Genomic DNA, 19,616 nt, shown 5'->3' with positions numbered 1-19,616 from the left:
GAGGTATAGCTAGACTTCTGAACTTCTCGCCAGATTTCGGCCCTCGACATGATCGTAAACTTATTCTACTTATCGTTTACGCAGAAGCTGCAGTAGTTTTTTCGGCTTCCGCATGCATACAAGGTTCCCTGGTCATTCACGTACCTACTCTGACATCATGCACATTATTCAAAACCGCGAAAATTTCTGACTCGCAGACCAGAGCAGGTGCCGCTCAACAGCGCAGTTTCTCACAGGCTGGTGCAACTGAAGCGAGTTAGTTCACTCCAAGGTTATCCCTCACACTGTTTTCCCACGAATTGGCTTCACATTATCTTTCCTGGGGACTTTTATCTCGCGTCTATATTTTTATCACCGGTTCCTCCATAAGCACTGCGTTGAACATTCCTATTCTTGCGGAGTCTTATCCCTTTATTTTACCTGAGACGTTAACGCTGATGAAATACGTGCAATTTACCATGTTGAATGCCAAAATAAGAAATAAACACCAGTTCTATTGTGATACTGGGTGTAGTCTGCTTATCTAGGCATAATAAATATGTCCTGACTGAATCAGATACGTTAACACTTTTATATGAATCAACATGGCACACACCAACAATTACGTGTATATGTGTTGGTACCGATGGCCTCCAGCCCTGCCACGCTGTGCGTTCTCGCGGAAATGCTCTTGTGTGCGGACGATATGGAGCCGAGCTCTACGGCCGACCCGTCCGCTTCCGTCGGTCTAGACAGGTTTGGCGTAGCGGCCTGAGAAGAGCGTGAGACCCGTCTCCCTGTCGAAGATGACAAAGTGGAAGGGGTGGTCGGCAGTGAACTCGAACGGCCCGGCGTCCATCATCGGCATACAGCGCTTCATCCGGACGGCGACGGCGGTGGCGGCGGCCGCTTCTGCACCCTCCTCGTTCACCTCAATAAACGCCTTGTGAATGACCTTCGACACGTACAGCTCCTTGTTGCCCGAGATCTTGGACAGGTCGGCGTTCCTGTCGACGAGGTCCTTAATGCCAAGTTTCTGTAGCGGTTTGATCAGGTCGTAGGAAGTTTCCAGTTTGAATTTCGGTACCCGTATGACTGCTTTCTGGTTGCAGAGAGTGCCGCGGATGTCTCTGACGCACGTTGAAGGCAGTTTTTCCTCCAGTTCCTTCAGGCCGTCCTGCTGGTCGGGCAGCAGCACGATCATGCTGAACCTATCGCCTTCGTACGGCATCTCCAGTGCCTTGCAGCTCAGCTCGGGGATGTGGCCGCAGTTGAACTTGCTTCCCTTCATATGCATCATCGGTGTTTTGACTGGGTTTCCTGGCGTCACGAAGAAGTCCCGCTCCTGTGTTTCGCTCGCGTCAAACTTCTGCTTCCAGGAGCCCTTGAAATAGATGGCGTTCACCAGCACCAGGCGAACATACTCATCCAGATCACTGGCTTTGATCAGATCCTTGATTTTCCCCCTTGTTTCGGTCTCCACTTCACCGTTGATAAGTTTGCTTGCCCCAATGTTATCGGCGAAATCCACGCTCGTCAGCTTGCTCAGGTACTGCTTCTGCAGCAGGCCAGTGTAACTGTCCAGCACCTTGTAGGACTGCTGCACGTACACCTTGTTGGCCGTGGAGAGCGTGACGTTCGGCGGGCTCTGCAGCATCTCCAGGACCTTGTTGTACCCCTCGTGCAGCGAGTCCGCGTCCTGCGGCAGCGCCAGGGCTGCGCTCAGCTGAGAGGCCGTGGCTCCGTCAGCACCTGCCGCCACCATAGTCAGCGCTGTGAAGATGCTGAACGGGGAGACGAACACGTTGTCGCCGTCGTCTTCGGCCAGCACCCGGTACAGGCGGCCGGCGGCTGCGGTCTGCTGCCGCGCCACGGTCTCCATTCTGACCGTGTGTCGGCGGCTGGGAGAGCGTCTCACCTACCCACGCACTGACGGACCGGCCGGGTTGGCAACTCACAAACGCGCCGCGGAAAATAACACTGTGACTCACGGAGCCCTGTTACGGGTTACCACACCGTTCCGCCGTACACTGGAACTGACTCGTCCAGTCGGCAGCGCGCACTGATCGGTACTTTACCGCTTCCGACGTCACGTCGCCAGGGAGTTCATCACCAGCCGTCGGCCGCCGCGCCCTTCCGTCTCTGCACCGACGCGTCGTATCAGCGCCCGCCGGCGGCGCGGCCGCCTCTGCGTCCAAAGCCATCGCCAAGGCCGCGGCGCGCCGATCCGCCGCCGACTCTGGCTTTGGTCCGTCGAAGGCAGCGTCCTCTACAAGGTGATATCGTACGGCTGCCGCCATCTAGAATATCGTGGAAGTGCAGATCTCTGAGTCTGCTCTGTCACCTCGGCAATCAACGGCAGTTTCAGTTGAGCTGCGAGATGCTTGTGGTGGCTCTCTTTTAGAAGCAGACTCATGAGTGTCAGTGGTGGCTGGAATCAGCATTGAACTTGATTGGTTTCTGTTCTATTTGGTTTTTGCCTTAGCCAGATGCCAGCCTGTTGTAGAGCTAGCAAGAAACACGTAACGTCAGAGCTCTTAGTGGTTTCTTGTTGGCTTTTTCTTTGATCGACGCGAGGTCAGTTACCCGGAGTCAAACGCTTTTCTAGCCATTGTAAATTGTTTCCTCCTTTTCGCACACAAATCGCTTGTCAATGCTTCTCATGGCTCTGAGGATACCTATGATTATGTCGACCAGATCATTCGTGTGTGGATGGTGGATGCTGCGTGACTAAGTCTATGTCCCGTTGTACATCCGTGGGATTTCACGCCTGTATGCTTCGATGTTATCGGTAGCCTTTGTACCAGTCATTCTCGGAGATTATATCTTCAGCTATTTACACGTGCGAGTGACACCTCAGCTACACCATCATGGCGACGTCACAAAACAGGCGAGGCTGGTTCAGTTTTATCTGTATTCTTTCTTCTTCCATCGACATGACACGCGTTGTACAGCCTGCTAGCGCGCGCGTTCCGGCCAGATCGCCCCGGTTTGAACCGAGGCCTCCGCAAAGAGATATGTGATTGTGAATTGACGAAGGACGAAACAGAGGGCGACACATAACCAGTGATCGGGCCGACGGAGCGCCGCCGCCGTCGGCCGAGCCGTCAGGGCCGACCGACCGGCGGACTCGGCCGCTCGAGGCCCGGGAGGGGTGCGCGCGGCACGGCGGTACGGCTACGAACAGCGGGCCAGCGCGGCGCGCGCGGCCGATTGTCACACGAGATTCCTGCTGCCACAGATCGTCTGACAAAGAAACGGTCAACACATACGGACGCGGCGCGCCAGGAAGTAACAGCGAAAAGTGACTGAACACCGATGACACAGCAGGCCGGGCCGGGCGGGGCGGGGCGGGGCGCTGGGCTGGGCGGGCCGCGCGGGGATCGTGCGCTGGAAGCCTGGGGCGTCTCGGAGGTGGCCGCCGGTCTCTCCACGTCAGGTACTGGAAACTCGGGATGGCGCGACGAACAATGGTAAATAATCTGTACACACACGGGGGCGCCAGCGGCCGCCAAACACAGATATAATTATATGTTTAGGTTTATATACGAGAACGCGAGCGCACCGATATATGCCCCACGCACCAACGAACATTAAGTAGGCTTGAAAAAGTGAGATCACGCTTTTCACTTTTCACGCACAGTCTAAGTGTAAAAAATAGCTTGTTAGGGCCCACCACAGTGTCGGGCGATTTGATGTAAGGCATTCGCTGCTGACGCAAGTCTCGGTGACGCATTCACACCGACTCTCAAGACGCACAATTCAAACACTGCGCGACACAATAGAGCATACACTTTATCATACGCTTCACCACACAGTTCATCAGGCGCACCGGTGCGTCGGCGCACGCCGCCCCTCTCATTGACTGGAGCTCCTCACGCCGGAGGGGCCTCCCACTGGGGGTCTCCACACGCACGCCGCACGCACTCAGAGAGGCAGTATATCACACTTTTGTACAGTTTGTACAGTGGGCAGTCGAACGCCGTGCCACCTATGTGCCAGAACAGTCGATTTCGACGATATCGTTTAGGTCCCGGGGCACGTTTTTGAACTGGTAGACGAGTCGCTGGCCGTCCACCTTGTTGAGGATGCCACGCTGGTAGTAGTACCTGCCAGACAGACAGAAACAAACAGTCAGTGACGTCATAGGGACACGATGGCGATGTTAGTGACGTAATTGGATCTAATGACGCAACAAGCGCGCAATAGCTACATCATACGAGAAGGACACGCAACAATGTTTGAGCGATTCGTTACCGGTACTTTCTCTCAGATCATTAAGGAGTAATGTTATGCTGAAATGGAAAATATGCGCACAAACCTTGTCAATAAGGCCGAGAATGAGATACCTCGCCGGAGGCCAGGATAAGGTTACATGAAAAGGAAAGCTTGATTGGTCACTGTAAACCAACAACAATTACCGCGGTTCCTTACACTAATGACCTGCTGCACTAGCATATTGCTAGAGACAAAGACAAAGACTCAGCATTGCCGCTCTCCCTCACCTCATTGCGCGTCCCATGGTCTCGTAGTTCATGTCGGGCTTGTTCTTGTGCCGGCCCCAGAGGCCCGCCACGGCCTTCGAGTCGGTCAGCTTGAACACGTGCTCGCGGAAGTTGACCCACTTGATGATGGAGGGTGTGTAGCGGGCGTCCTGCAGGAGGTTCAGCAGGAACTCCCACAGGTACAGCGACGAGCCTGCCGTAACGAACGGGGAAGAGTTAGATACCGACTGGGGCGGGTCTGCGGCGTGAAAAGGGACGAGTTGAACAGTGAACAAGACGGACAAGGCTTCGTGCAGTATGCTTTAAGAAGAGTCAAAGTATCCGACTATCCCTTCTCTCCCTCCTTCGCCAGCCGGCGCTACTCACCGTCCCTGCTCTTCCGTTTGGGCGCGGAGGAGCCGTCGGGGCGCGGTCGCCGCCCTCTCCGACGGTTGACGTCAAAGTCGAACGCGCCGGCCGCCCGGTACATGGCCTCTGGGCTGGTGGCCGGCGGGCTGCCGAGCAGAGGTGACGGCAGCGACAGCGGCCCGTCGCCGAACAGTGGGGCGGGGAGACCCAGACTGGAGGCGTAGAGCGCCACTGGCGACGGCGGCACACTGCTGGAGCCCGAGACTGGGTACGGGGACCGGGCCGCCGCCGCCGCCGCCGCCGCCGCCGCGCCGCTGCCGTACAAACTGTCCGACACTGAAACAGGGGAGAGAGAGCCGTCAGTGTCTGTACCACATCGCTTAGCAGGAGATGAAAAAGTAACAGATTTACAGGATCACAGAAGATGGGTGAAACGTTACCACGGTCATCCCCATATCGATAATTGTCATAACACGTCAGCATAATTATCGGAAACCACCACGACACATCGGAGCTTGGCGGGATAGGTACTCGACATACCCACGCACTACATCTGTACTAATCAACAAGTTCGACTATCGACAAAACCTTGGAAAACCCCGGGACCACGGCGGAGCGACGGAAGCTTCCGTGGAAAACTGCCCCGTCACCCTGAACAAGTCCTGTGCATCTCAAAACAAGCATCAACATATCAAACAGAACATTCGCGCATGACAATGAGCACCTGGCGCGGTCAAACGGATTGCAGCCAGCTGAGCAGTTTCAGGACGTCGACCGAAGCCGCTCAAGGAAAAGGACACGGTGACCGAGCCACTCACACGTCGTAAAGAAGCCGCAAACGCACTTGGCCACCCATTTGTTACATAAGTGCCCACCGATAGCCTGACGCAATAGGAGCGGTGGTCTGCTCTAATCGGGTGTCTATCTCGTCTCACCCGTGGCTCCGCGGGGTGGAGAGGATCCGACAGGGAGACGCGGAGCCGCGGCCCGCCGGCCGGTGTCCAGCACGGCCTCCCAGACGGCAATTAGTCGCTGACGAGCTCCGCGGAACGCCCGGCCGGAAATTGGACAGCGCGCCGCGCGCCGGGCGCCGCCAGTTGCGGAAACGGCCGCGCGCCGTCGTGGGAGAGCGCTGCGCCGTGAGGATGACCTCCAAGTGCGCCCGCCCGCCGCCCGCCGCCCGCCGCCCGCTGTCCGTCCGCCCGCCGGTGGGCAGTGGGTGGCAGCGGCAGACGGCACACGGACGGCTCACCGCAGCCATACCTGTGGCCAGCACCGACGGAGGCGTGGGTGAGCCGCCTGAGTGCCGCGGCGACCAAAGGCATCCGACAGACACCCGGTTTTCGGACATAAAAATGCTGAGGTTCGTCGATGTTTCCTGAACGATATTATGAAATACCACTAGCTATTTGTTGCATGGTCCTCAGAAATACCAACGATGACGGACATTTCTTGAGACCCTGATCGCTTCTATATCAGATAACCTTATCAAACTCCCTCGTGTAGTCGCCGTCAGCACCTCTCAGGCAGCCGTTCCGGGGGTCTCGCGGGCCGCTCACGGCTCCAATCCGTCCCCGGTGACCCCGCCGGTCGCCGCCGGCCACCGACGTCACGCAACTCGTGACCGCGTCGCCACCGACGAGGTTGTGACGTCAGCGGCGGGCGGCCGTGACGTCGGCGGTGCGGCGGTCAGGGTTAGTGGGCGGGCGGCGATCAATGGAGCGACCAAAACGGAGCCGCTGGACGCTTTTAGCCGCCTCCCCCGCCGCCGGCGCTGTTTCGGGACCGGCCGCCGGTTGTGAGGAGACGTTTCACGAGCGGCCGTGGGCGCGCCGGCCCGCAGCGGCTCAACACGGCGACTCCGACACCGAGTGATGAGCGGAGTCGGTGACATTTCTGGAAAATGGCCCCGCTGCTGGACACGAATTGACGGCTGAGCAGCGCCGAACAGGTGGCCAGTGATTCAGCAGAATTATGTAGGCAAGAAGGCCACGATATGTATCGCTCCGTCTCACGGTTTTGGATAAATAGCACCGACTACACACTACGTCGTGGCCCTGTCATTACACATTACGGCTAAATCTTCGAAAATCATTGATTCGCATTTTCATATATTAAATATCCACTTAACTTCTTCAAAACTAAAAACAAGGAGCATAAACCCCAAGGGCGATACCGCTTTAGTTCTATAGCCTTGCCAACTTCTGGCGCTTTTCCCAACCAGAAGCAGGAAATAATGCGAGCCGACATTCAAGGCTAGCAGTGCACCGCTCGCAACCCGGCCCTTCGTGAGTCGATATCTAGACGGAATTTCCGTGATGGCAACTTGCAACTAGTCAGCAAGGCGACGACGACACATCCAAGTGCTGATCCCGGAAGCCGCGAGCTCCAGACCGCCCCCCGCCCCTCCCCGCCGGCAGTGGGCCATACCCGCGGCGGGTGGGGGCGGGCCGGGGGGAGGGGCGAGCCGTCCTCGGGTGCAGGATGCGGCCGACAGAACCCTGACAAACGACCGCAGCCGAGTTGGGCAGCCCGTGAGCGGTCCAACTGCCGACAATCTGCCGTGGCCCGGCAGATTGGTGGCTGTGGCCGCTGGAATGGCTGGCTCTTCCGGCTGGTAACGTCGCGTGGCCCTGGCGACTGCCGGCCGGGAGGGGACGGGTCGGGAGCGCGCCCATGACGCTGACGGAGACGGCAGACAGCCCGACGGCCTCGCAACTGGCCCGCGGCGAGGACACTCGATAGGACGTATAAGGCAGCTCTCATCGCTGATGAGCTGGGATGGGCCGCGTTGGATTACCGCCGTGCATTACGCTGCAGACCTCGATAAGGGGTTGTTTCCATAACGGCCCCCTAGGTGGCAGTAGTGGTTACGCCTGAAGGCATGCTGTACCGCAGCACACCAAACCTAAAGCGGGGCCGCGGCGCCGACTTCAATAACAACTTCAGCCTCAACAGAGTGAATGGAACCATGGCGGCTACCGGAATAGTGTCTCCTTCAACACATCTTTATAACATACCGGGTGTCCCAAAAGTAAGGTCATGATTTAAAACTTAAATATCTCGAGAAGTAAGAGTCCGAATCACTTCCAATTTTAACACGTGCAAGGTACATCCATAAAATTATTTTCTTGCATGCTTAAACCATTTTTGATCATAACTACACCGAGCAGTAGGCATAAAACTGAGAAGGTCGAAATTCAACTCTTAGAGAGGGTCCGTCATTAAAACAAAGGGTAAATACCGCCCAGTTTTCGGCCCTAAGCAGACCCTATCAGCTCGCCCTATCTCTGAACTCATGCATAGTTTCGCCTCAACCGGTAAAACGTCAGAAAAAAGGTATAATGTACGCACAGGGCATGTATACTTAGCCACCTGTGCTTCGAGGTCCTGAGGGCGACAGCGGGAATCGGGTGACAATAAATCAAGAGAGGTGGCCGAGAGTCCTCCCACTGGTTCTTCCGCTCGTCGCAACGCAGCTGTGCCGACACCATCAGCCAGCAGTGGTTTCAGCAGGATGGAGACTATGCTTGCACCGTCCTGAAGATCATGCATTGTCTCCGAGAGTGGATGTGAGATCCCGTAATTTTCAGTCAGGGCAACGCCATTGAATGGCCTCCGCGGTCACCTGACGTTACACCTTCATATTTTTATTCTCTGGATACACAACAGAAAGATTGTCTTTTAGGACAACCCAACGAGCCGGGAAGAACTAACGGATGATCCCTTCGAGCAAACATAGGCGGCATCTCACCAGAGCATCGCTCCAGAATAGTGGAGGAAGTCAAACGTAGTCTATTCATGCACGCGGCCCGAAATGGTAGCCATGTAGAAAAGCAGCAAATGTGGGGCTACGAGCCAATGTATTGACTCATATGTATGTCAGAATAAAATTTTATAAAATGCTCTTTCTTATGATGTCCTATTTATATCTATCCATCGCGTATTTTTGGCAGTGTGGCCAAAACAAATGATGACCTTACTTTTGGGACACCCGGTATTAATTAACATTCGGAACCCGCACACGTCGTCCAACTCCCAGTTCCATTTGTAAGGTAGGTAAGGTGTCAAACGGCGGCGCAGGCCGCGGAGCCGTGCAGCGCCGGCGATATTACCGAGTCGATCGGCCATCCCACGCCCTCTCCTCCCGGACGCTGGCCTCTGCAGCAGCGCGGGGTCACGACCCGGCCTCTGACATCACGACCAGTGGATGACAGCCGGGCGGACCGCCGTGTCCGCCGGCCGAATTACGGTGACCGGTGATCGACACTGGCTGTCGGTGCAACTTCCGGCGGTTCACGGTGGAACTAAGCGTAGCTTCGAACGCCTGTCCTGCTTCGCCTCCCACATCACGGACTATCAAATTGTATGTAACCTTTCAACACGACCAATGTGTCTTACCACCCGCCCGTCAAACCCTCCAGTGGCCCGGAGGTGACCCCGGGGACCTTTCGGTCGTCCTTTTCCCCTGTCTTTCCGTTCGCTCACCTGGTGGTCGCGGGTAGGGCTGGTGCCGGAACGGGTGCCTCTGCTGACCGTAGAACGGGTGAGCGGGGTGCTGCACGTCGTCTGTCCGGCCGACCACTGCCAAACAGAGGTCACGAGCAAGGTCAGAAGGGTCAACACACAGGCAGGCACATACACTCGCCCCAAGGCCTCTTCTCTTAGCTAGTAACTGGCACAGAGCACGCTGTTGCAATTTTCGGTAAATTCTGGGAGACAGATTTAGCGCATACAATTTCACAAGTGTGCTGTCTAAGCAAGTGTGCGCTGTCCCGTAAATCGCGGGGTCCTAGGAGACCGCGCCATTTGTTGGTGCAGTCTGCATAGTGTATAGTGTGTACTGTATACCAGCCATCGGCGCCAGTTGGCGAGTCTCGGCATAGGGAATCGGTTCATTCACCTCACCCGAAGACCTGCAGGTGGTTCGATCTCAGTGCCTCGACAGTCAGTGGCGGTATGTTGGCAGGCTGCCAGCCGGGGCTGACACCGCGCTGCAGCGGCCGTCCGCCGGCTGTGGACGGCTCGGACTGTTTACAAACAGCGCCTCGGGCGGCGACCCTGGCGCGGCCTTACCCCCTCCCCCAGCCCTCCCCTCCGGTGCTATCTGGCCGTCGGATCGATGACCCCTCTGTGACGTCAGCACATCGACCCCCGACGAGAGGGGTGCGCGCGCCGACCCGGAACCGACGGCGCCGTCGGCAACAGAACATCTGTCGCCGCCGATGCTCAGTGGCCGGCCAGTCGGGGCAGGGAGGGCCGCATCAGCCCCCGGCTAACCTGCAGAGCTCCTTGACCGGGCGCCCGGTCACGCTGCAGTCACCATTCACCTCACGAAAACAGACCGAAGGAGAGCCTCGACACGGTCGGACAGCACACACGGGGACGTGCCTAGCACACAGCCAGCCCCGGAGAACGCGAAACCGCCGTCAAAAGTGAACGGCAAACACCACCCGTTCCCCTTGGTTCGCTCCACATCCTCATTCTCTGGGCTTTACGTAACGATTGCAGACCCCGCCCCGTCAGTCGACCACAATTCCAACGGCCGATTGAAACCGCTGGGTCAACAATGGAACTGTGCACTGTCGGCATTTCCGGGCGGGAAGTCATGCACATTGCAGTGCACAATACGCCAATCACGGTCGCACAGCGTTCGAATGGCGAATGAAAGGCGAAGCCTCCAAGGTGACAAAGGAGATTGTTGTACCGTTTTTGAGAAATTTTGTTTTGTCAAGCTCCTCATGCGGATTCGATCGGACGGACGGGTTGATCCGGGCTATCATATAACGAATACATTTCATAAGGTATGTGAGATGGTCGCCAGCTATCAACCGAGCTTAAAAACAGCAACATTTCAACCGAGTCAGAGACAGACTATTTCAAAGCTTTCTAAACACACACCATATTTATGACAGGTATTTATATCGTAGCGGCATACCAGCACACTTCCAAAACAAACAGCTACATTTTTATCGCCCGCCACCCAGAGACTATGGCTGTCCGGAATTCGTCACTTTAGAATTACGACCTTCTATCTCCATAACTGTTTCCCGCGTCCTTTCGCACCGCTCTCATTTCGGTTCCGTTGTATTTCAGCCCGAGCTGGGCAGCTCTCAGGAGGGGAGTGGGGAGTGGGGGCGGGAGCCCGCAGTCCGACTCCCCGCCCGAGCTGGCTCTCTGACGCGACTGATTGGCGGCTGGCCACAGCGTCCGCGTTCCAGCGGGTCAGCCAGCGCCGACCGCGGCGGCACGCGGCCGCTGCCGGGCTGTCGGCACCAAGGCCGACGGGTAGCACTAGCGGCCCGCTCGGCGCCCCGGCCCGTGCCAGTGAATCAGGACCGGCGCTCTCACAGGGCCGCGCCACTTCCGGGATAGTTGGCGAGATCGGCACGGCAGTCTGAGTTGGCAGCGGGTGGTATCGACGACACGGTACATACCTGGCGTATTACAGGGTACCAACTGACGGCTCGGAAGGAATGGTGGAAGAGAGACGAGACCAGGAAAACGCTGCCGTATAATCACTGATGGTCATTGGTGAAAATGACGTTCCTCTGCATGCTTGATGGAAACACGTGGCACGTTAAGTTCACGATAAAAACTTCATCTGTGGATCATTTAATCTCCTACACTGGAGAGCTGAGACCTTGAGGTCGATCACAGACCTCTTCCGTCTTGGGTTCACCAACAAGATCTGATCCACCGAAGTGGTCCATGCGGCGCCGGACCAAATACATGGCCAGACAGAGGTTCGGCACCAGACGGGGAGCGACCTTGGCTGGGCCGGCCAGCTGCCGCCGGTGCGGCTATGCGCCAGACAGCCCCCCGCCAGGGTGACTGGCCGCTCCCCTTCCAATGGGGCGACTCGCGCGCCACGCCGCACCGCGAGCACTCAACTCATAGCGGCGACGCGGCTATGGAAGGTTAGGACCCTGCCCGGGCGCCACTGAACGTGACCGGAGCAAAGGGAGACGGGGGTCGGAGACAGATAAATCACCCCGCCGACAGACGCGGGGCAGACCATGACTAGGGGTGGTGCGAAGGGGAGTGTAGGAACGGGCGCGCCGCTGGCAGGAGAGCCGAGAGGCGCGAACGGCAGTCGTCGACTGCGACGGACGGCGAGTGGAGCAGAGAGTGGGCGAGAAGTGAGCTAAGGAATCCGTGCGGAGTGCCAACGGCTACGAGGATTATCTGATCACGCACTCCTTAACGCCGACATGGCCGCCGGCGAGTGGAGCGGAGAGCGAGCGAGAAGGGAGCCAGGGAAGCTGTGGGGAGTACCAACGGCTACAAGGATTCTATGGTCAGGCACACTAACGCCGGCACGGCAGGTGAGGCGTATCGAGCACGGCTCGGGGGTACGTACAGCGGAGTGCGGTTCCTTGGCGGCGACACCACGAGGATGGTTGCCCGGCGACTGACGCGGCGCCACCATGAGGATGATCCCCCGGCGACTGACGCGCATCTATTCAGAGGCATATTAAGCGCACACGCAATCGTAAAGGAAACCGGGGAGCCTGGTAGGCACGCTTTGAAGGGTCGTGCAACGCGGCACCCCTACCTGCGACGCGATACACACAAAACACCTGGTTCCGGCCACTCTACAACCCATGCACACACATCAGGTCCGCCGCCGACCCCTCGGCTACTCTGCAACTGCAATGCGTCCGACGCCCCGGCTACTCCACACTGCACATACATCAGGCCCGCTGCCGACGCCACGGCTACTCTGCAACTCACGCACATACATACTCATGCACATGCATCAGGTCCGCCGCCGACGCCTCGGCACGCACATACACCAGGTCCGCCGCCGACGCCTCGGCACGCACATGCATCAGGTCCGCCGCCGACGCCTCGGCACGCACATGCACCAGGTCCGCCGCCGACGCCTCGGCTACTCTGCAGTAGAGATGTCCTCGGATACAACTTTTCGGTATACCGATACCATACTGATACCAACTCGGTACTTGGTATTTGATTCCTAATGTGTTCGGTATTTTGTTGGTATAATGCACCCTAGGTTGGTACTTGGTTTTTGGTATCGGTATTCCGATTTTCCGTAGTTGACACTCTGCACTGCACATACACCAGGTCCGCCGCCGACGCCTCGGCACGCACATGCATCAGGTCCGCCGCCGACGCCTCGGCACGCACATGCACCAGGTCCGCCGCCGACGCCTCGGCTACTCTGCAGTAGAGATGTCCTCGGATACAACTTTTCGGTATACCGATACCATACTGATACCAACTCGGTACTTGGTATTTGATTCCTAATGTGTTCGGTATTTTGTTGGTATAATGCACCCTAGGTTGGTACTTGGTTTGGTATCGGTATTCCGATTTTCCGTAGTTGACGTCACTACTCTGCACTGCACATACATCAGGTCCGCCGCCGACGCCTCGGCACCCACATGCATCAGGTCCGCCGCCGACGCCTCGCCTACTCTGCTGTAGAGATGTCCTCGGATACAACTTTTCGGTATACCGATACCATACTGATACCAACTCGGTACTTGGTATTTGATTCCTAATGTGTTCGGTATTTTGTTGGTATAATGCACCCTAGGTTGGTACTTGGTTTTGGTATCGGTATTCCGATTTTCCGCAGTTGACACTCTGCACTGCACATACATCAGGTCCGCCGCCGACGCCTCGGCACGCACATGCATCAGGTCCGCCGCCGACGCCTCGGCACGCACATGCATCAGGTCCGCCGCCGACGCCTCGGCTACTCTGCAGTAGAGATGTCCTCGGATACAACTTTTCGGTATACCAATACCATACTGATACCAACTCGGTACTTGGTATTTGATTCCTAATGTGTTCGGTATTTTGTTGGTATAATGCACCCTAGGTTGGTACTCGGTTTGGTATCGGTATTCCGATTTTCCGTAGTTGACATCACTACTCTGCACTGCACATACATCAGGTCCGCCACCGACGCCTCGGCTACTCTGCAACAGACGCACACACATCAGGTTCGCCGACGACGCCCCGGCCACTCTGCAATCACGCACATACATCAGGTCCGCCGCCGACGCCTCGGCCACCCTGCAACTCATGCACATGCATCAGGTCCGCCGCCGACGCCTCGGCTCCTCTGCTACTCATGCACACACATCAGGCCCGCCGTCGTAGCCTCAGCCACCCCGTAAACTCTGCACCGGCATGGGTCGAGAATACGGTATGGCAGGCATGGCACGCGCCACACCAACTTAAAAGATGGTATGGCAATGCCATACCAACTTTTCAGGGTAAAAGCTACGAAATTTAAGGATTTCAGTTTGATAATAATAAAACACGATAGTATTGTTTCAAGCAACTGGCGCCATACCAACTTGAAAACAATTCTCCACCCATTTTCGCACGTACATGAGGTCCGCCGCCGACGCCTCGGCTACTCTGCAGCTCACACACATGCATCAGGTCCGCCCACGACGCCTCGGTTACTCTGCAACGACACATACATCAGGTCCGCCGCCGACGCCTCGGCTACTCTGCAACTGCACATGCATGAGGTCCGCCGCCGACGCCTCGGCTACTCTGCAACTCACGCACATGCATCAGGTCCGCCGCCGACGCCTCGGCTACTCTGCAACGGCACATACATCAGGTCCGCCGCCGACGCCTCGGCTACTCTGCAACTCACGCACACACATCAGGTCCGCCACTGACGCCTCGGCTACGCTGCAACCCTTGCACGTAAGTACATCAGGACCGCCGCCGACGCCTCAGCTACTCTGCAACTCATGCACATACATCGGGCCCGCCGCCGACGCCCGGGCTGCACTGTAACCCCTGCACACACGTCGGGTCCGCCACCGGCGCCTCGGCTACTATGCAACCCATGCACACGCATCAGGCCCGCCGCCGACGCCTCGGCTACTCTGCAACTTACAGGCGCCAGGTGCGCCGCCGTCACCTCGGCCCTCTGCAACACGGTAGGCACTTAGCTTACTAAAGCGCATTCTAGTGACATCAGAGCCTGAGTCGATCGCCGGCGACCTGGTCACCCGTGGAGATGTTCACCGCCGTACCGTACAACACGGAACGCAGACCATTTAGTCACGCCGGCGATTCGATCGGAGCCTGGCAGGCGTAGTTCAGACACGCTATTGTCATCGTATATAACATCTTGCCAAGCGTGACACGAAACCTGCCTGGGAGCCGCTTCAATAGCGAGATAAAGCAGCACTTGTTGACGAGGCAACGCGGGGGTTGGTTAGATGTGTGCATGTGGGTGCATGGGTGTGTATGTGTATGTATGTGTATGCTGACTCAACTGATCGTCTGTTTTATATTAACGACTCCAGGGTACAGGAAAGCCTCAATTACGTGGATGTGCCCTATGACGTGAATACATACATACATACGTACATACATACATACATGCATACATACGTAGATACATATACAGGTTCGCCGCCGACGCCTCGGCTGCTCTGCAACTCGACATTCTTTTCTTCGCCGGGACTGGAAAACAGCATCTCCTTTTTTTTTTTTGTCTCAGAGACCAGCTTTGGGATAATGCCCCTTGTCAAAACAGACCACGCATTTCGAGAAGCGCTTCCGAACGCAACTTGATGGGCATACGCTGCCGCAGAAACACATCTCAGCCAGTCACCTTGGAGGCTCGGTTTAGCACTCAAGGAGTCTCTTTGTAAAAAAGGTCTCAAAGTATTTTCTAAGTGGCCGCCTCCGTATTTCTGCAAATCGACATACGCATACATCCGGTCCGGCGCCGACGCCTCGACTACTCTGTTTACACTACACACCTGGTCCGCTGCCGACGCCTCGGCTACTCTGTCTACACTACACACCTGGTCCGCTGCCGACGCCTCGGCTACTCTGGCTACACTACACACCAGGTCCGCTGCCGACGCCTCGGCTACTCTGCCTACACTACACACCTGGTCCGCTGCCGACGCCTCGGCTACTCTGTCTACACTACACACCTGGTCCGCTGCCGACGCCTCGGCCACTTTGCGCTTAACACACACGCACACACACACACACGCACCCCCCCCCCCCCCACACACACCCATACACACCCGGTCTGCGTCATGCATCGGCTGCTCTGCAACTCGACAGGCATCTAGCTATCGACAGACTATGAACTTTTTTCGTCCAACGTCTGAAACACTGGGCTCAACGGTGGCAGACGAGACCGAACGAAACAATCGAAAACAGTTTCTCCATTTTCGGTACACTTCCGCGAACCCTGCCCACCCACGGTAACCCGTGCGAGCAGCTGCCAAATGTGAGTCCCCATATGCGCTGGCAATGCAAAGTCGTCATCCCGCAGGCCAGAACGGAGCGGCAGAAAAGTCATCGGCGCCCGTGCTCACAGGCCTCATGAACAGCACGTGATTCTTAGGTAGGGGTAGGTGCGTTTAAAGTACGCTAACAATGCACCGTTCCTACTTTTCGTGAGGCGCTGTGCTTTGCGTGCGGTGCCATCACAGCACCGGAATCCATGCACAACCTTTTCTACCAGTCATTCGCGGCCACATGGCCATACAAACCTCATTTATGTATGTGCGGTCGTATGAGCACGTAAACCGGGTCCGCCGCCGACGCCGCGGCTAAGTTGCGCGCAACATAGGTCTACGGGACCGCTGCCGACGACTAGATAATCTGCAGCACGATATCAAAGGCGAAACCAGGCCACTGATCCCAGATTCGCGGCATTCCATTTTAGCCAGCACCGATGACGTCGGTTTAGGCGCCGGGAAGCGTGTCGGGCTAAACATCACACCCCGAGGCCGCGAACACGGGGATCCAAGACCGACACGGGGACAAAACCATCGGATCGGACCCCCCCCCCCCCCCCCCCTCTGATCGCAGTGTGTCCAGGCATGGCTTCACACACACTGGAATATCAGCGAACGACACGGCAGGGCCGCCGGGAACCACAGTCGCCCCCCCCCCCCCAAGGCCGCCCGCGTCGACCGCCAGTCAGAAAAGACAGCCATCGGCGGAGCCAGAGCCAGCCGCCGGCCGCGGGCACAGCCCCGGCACCGCCACGACTCCGGACCGGCTGATGAGACAGTCAACGCCGGGGCAGCCGCGGGCCCGCCGTACTGTCCGCGGGGCCACAGAGGCCCACAGTGGGGCCGCCACGGTCCCAGACCAGGCGACAGCGGCGGGGCGGGCCGCCCGCCGCAACCTGATACCAGCCGACGCCGCACGACCCGGCTCCCCCGCTGGTCCCCCGGCGGCCACGAGAGACAGACGACTAACGAACACCCCGAACACGGGCACGTTCCATTAGTGGGTCACGGCGCCCCCACGCCGGTCGACAGTGAGTCACTGGCGGCACTGTGCGGGGAGTATGGGGTCCAGTCACAGCTGACTCAGGACGGGAGCCGACCTTGGGGTGGAGGGAGTCCCTCGCAGCCCCGGTTCACACTAATGGTTCGACCCAAACTCACCACCAAGAGCCATGCCGCAATAACAGACCGGGCATCGCCAGCTTTTCATTCCATTGGGTGTATTTGGCGTTTTTTAGGGGTCGTCCTACCCTACAAACGAGCCGACGCGAGTGGTTTCGGCCGCTGACAGCCAACTGAGGCGAACGCTTGGTGATAGTGGCGCGGGCAACGGGGGCCTAATCAACTCATAGCGGCGACGCGGCTATGGAAGGTTAGGACCCTGCCCGGGCGCCACTGAACGTGACCGGAGCAAAGGGAGACGGGGGTCGGAGACAGATAAATCACCCCGCCGACAGACGCGGGGCAGACCATGACTAGGGGTGGTGCGAAGGGGAGTGTAGGAACGGGCGCGCCGCTGGCAGGAGAGCCGAGAGGCGCGAACGGCAGTCGTCGACTGCGACGGACGGCGAGTGGAGCAGAGAGTGGGCGAGAAGTTTCCCACCCACCCTCACCTATTTAACAGATGTTCGAGATTCGTCAAACCTGCATATCCTTAATCCCGACCATATACCTCGTCGTTATCACTCCGTCGGTGCGTTTTTTAGGGGTCGTCCTACCCTACAAACGAGCCGACGCGAGTGGTTGCGCGAGCAGACGGCACGACAAAAAACGCCGCACCCTGTCTGGCCGTCTGGTCTGGCGCGTGGAATCCTCGGGGCCCACAAACGAGGGGAACGTATCGACAGATCCAGACACCACTTCCGACAGCCGGGGGCGACAAACGGAGCGGCGCGCCGCGCGAGCGATCGTAACTGCATCTTCCCCGTGGCTGTCAGTGAGCGGGGAGACAAAAAAGAGGCGACGACTCGAGCCTAAGCGCCTCAAATAACATCAATCACCTCAGCCTGTGAGCTCCTAATCGACGCCCGGCGTCCGCCGTGCAGAAACTCGATCAGCGCCGCTGAGCGTCAGCGGCGGCCGACGTCAGCAGCCGGCGGCGTCAGCAGAGGAGCCCTCCCAGGCCCTCTGACCGGCAGATGAGCCGGCGGTCCGAGCTGAGGCCAGCGCCTCGGCTCCGGAGCTGCGCACATCCGCTGATGGTGCGCTCCCACGTGCCCGGCCGGCGGCCGTCACCTCGCCTTTCAGCCACCTGAGCCGGCCGTCTCGTGTCCGAGCAGCCCGCGGTGGTCGGACGGACCCCTGTCCCCGCGCCGCCGGCGGGGGCGGACGGCCAGTTCCGATGCCGCTGGGTCACCAGGTCACTCGGCGCCGCCGCAGATCGCTTCCGTAAGGGCTAGCCAGCGGACACCACCGGTGTCGGGTGGGCCGCCCAGGGACGGAAACGGGTCACGACCCCGGGGCGTCGGCCGCACTGCGCAGTTGTTGATCGGAATGCGTAGCCAATATGGAGAGGCATTCACTGACAATGAGACTTGAGTGCAGGTGTGATGTGCATTACTGTATGATATTGCTATTCGCTATAAATGGAAATCAATTTCCGAACGACATTTTTCTTGTCACCGGAGAAACGCTTAGGATCGGCACAAAGGCAGATCACCACAACGGCTTGCCAGAAATAAGCAATCGCTTTCAGTGGCACTACAAGAATCGCTAATGACGCAATCTCCAGGATTTGGAATGCCTTTACCGAATGGATTACTCTGTTTTCTGAAATGAACTGTAAAATTGGCGTACCATCTTCGCGCAATGTTTCTATCAACGAAACGCTTGACCTTAGCTTCGTCCCGTCAATGATATGCATTGATGATGATAGGGCGCGAAAATAAGCAGACTATTTCCTTCAAGTGTCACTCCTCGTCGTGAGAGGGATTATGTCTGAGCTCTCGGTACTCACAGTGTAGCCGCGGTTTGGACTCGTCGTTGCTGGCGTTGCCGCTGCTGCTGTCGACATCCGATACTCCGCTGTCGGCTGGGCTGGGTGGCAGCGAGCCTGTTCAAGAGACAACGATCAGAGGTCAGGTCGAGGCCGGATTTCGGGTCAACAGGCAAACGTCATCGGTCAGACCATCGGTCAAAGATCAGAGGATCAGGGTCAATATTCAAAGGCAGGATGTCAGGGCACTGGTCAAAGAATGGAGGTCAGGATTCTTTCGTATTTTTTGATACGGAAAATAACTAGTCATGTAAGGCGAAGAGTGAAGACCCACAAAATGTAGCAACAAGAACTGGCGCTATCGGCCCATCATCCTTGTTAACAGATTCCTGTCTCGCTCTAGCCCGGTAAACATCTGGAGCTTTCAGAAGTCGCCCCGGTGCCGTCCCTCCCCAGGTCTCCGCTCCCCTCCCCGACCAAGGTCAGGGCTCACAGGAAACCGCTCATCCACGGCCGTCCGCCCGCAACTGGAAGACCTGTTTGGTGTTTACGCCATTTTTAGGTGGGGTGCAGCGC

The 19,616-nt window shown here is 57.6% G+C and overlaps 2 protein-coding genes across 3 annotated transcripts in view; both read right to left on the bottom strand.

Annotated features, from left to right (window-relative positions):
* Positions 1–41: 41 nt before the first annotated feature.
* LOC122363788 (leukocyte elastase inhibitor-like) lies at positions 42–2,751 on the bottom strand. Its single transcript, XM_043333440.1, has one exon. It carries the CDS (start codon positions 1,859–1,861, stop codon positions 728–730), a length of 1,134 nt encoding a protein of 377 aa, XP_043189375.1. The 5' UTR covers positions 1,862–2,751; the 3' UTR covers positions 42–727.
* A 125-nt stretch (positions 2,752–2,876) lies between these two features.
* Positions 2,877–19,616, bottom strand: part of LOC122363768 (ecdysone-induced protein 74EF-like) — a 71,142-nt gene continuing 54,402 nt past the window's right edge. For both annotated transcript variants that reach the window (XM_043333391.1, XM_043333401.1), the window contains exons 8-12: positions 19,062–19,157; positions 9,321–9,416; positions 4,851–5,168; positions 4,485–4,677; positions 2,877–4,088 (exon numbers count right to left, since the gene is read on the bottom strand). In XM_043333391.1, the coding sequence (XP_043189326.1) occupies positions 3,971–4,088; positions 4,485–4,677; positions 4,851–5,168; positions 9,321–9,416; positions 19,062–19,157 (821 nt within the window). In that variant the 3' untranslated portion in view covers positions 2,877–3,970. The remainder of the gene's footprint in view (positions 4,089–4,484; positions 4,678–4,850; positions 5,169–9,320; positions 9,417–19,061; positions 19,158–19,616) is intronic.

The sequence above is a fragment of the Amphibalanus amphitrite genome, unplaced genomic scaffold (assembly GCF_019059575.1).
Source record: "Amphibalanus amphitrite isolate SeventyFive unplaced genomic scaffold, NRLGWU_Aamphi_draft 000026F_arrow, whole genome shotgun sequence".
In the NCBI taxonomy this organism is placed as follows: Eukaryota; Metazoa; Arthropoda; class Thecostraca; order Balanomorpha; family Balanidae; genus Amphibalanus; species Amphibalanus amphitrite.
This window is presented reverse-complemented; position numbering and strand designations above follow the sequence as displayed.

What these genes read in the sequence shown, in the direction of transcription:
- LOC122363788 (XM_043333440.1), bottom strand. Translation starts at nt 1,861, where the DNA reads ATGGAGACCGTGGCGCGGCAGCAGACCGCAGCCGCCGGCCGCCTGTAC.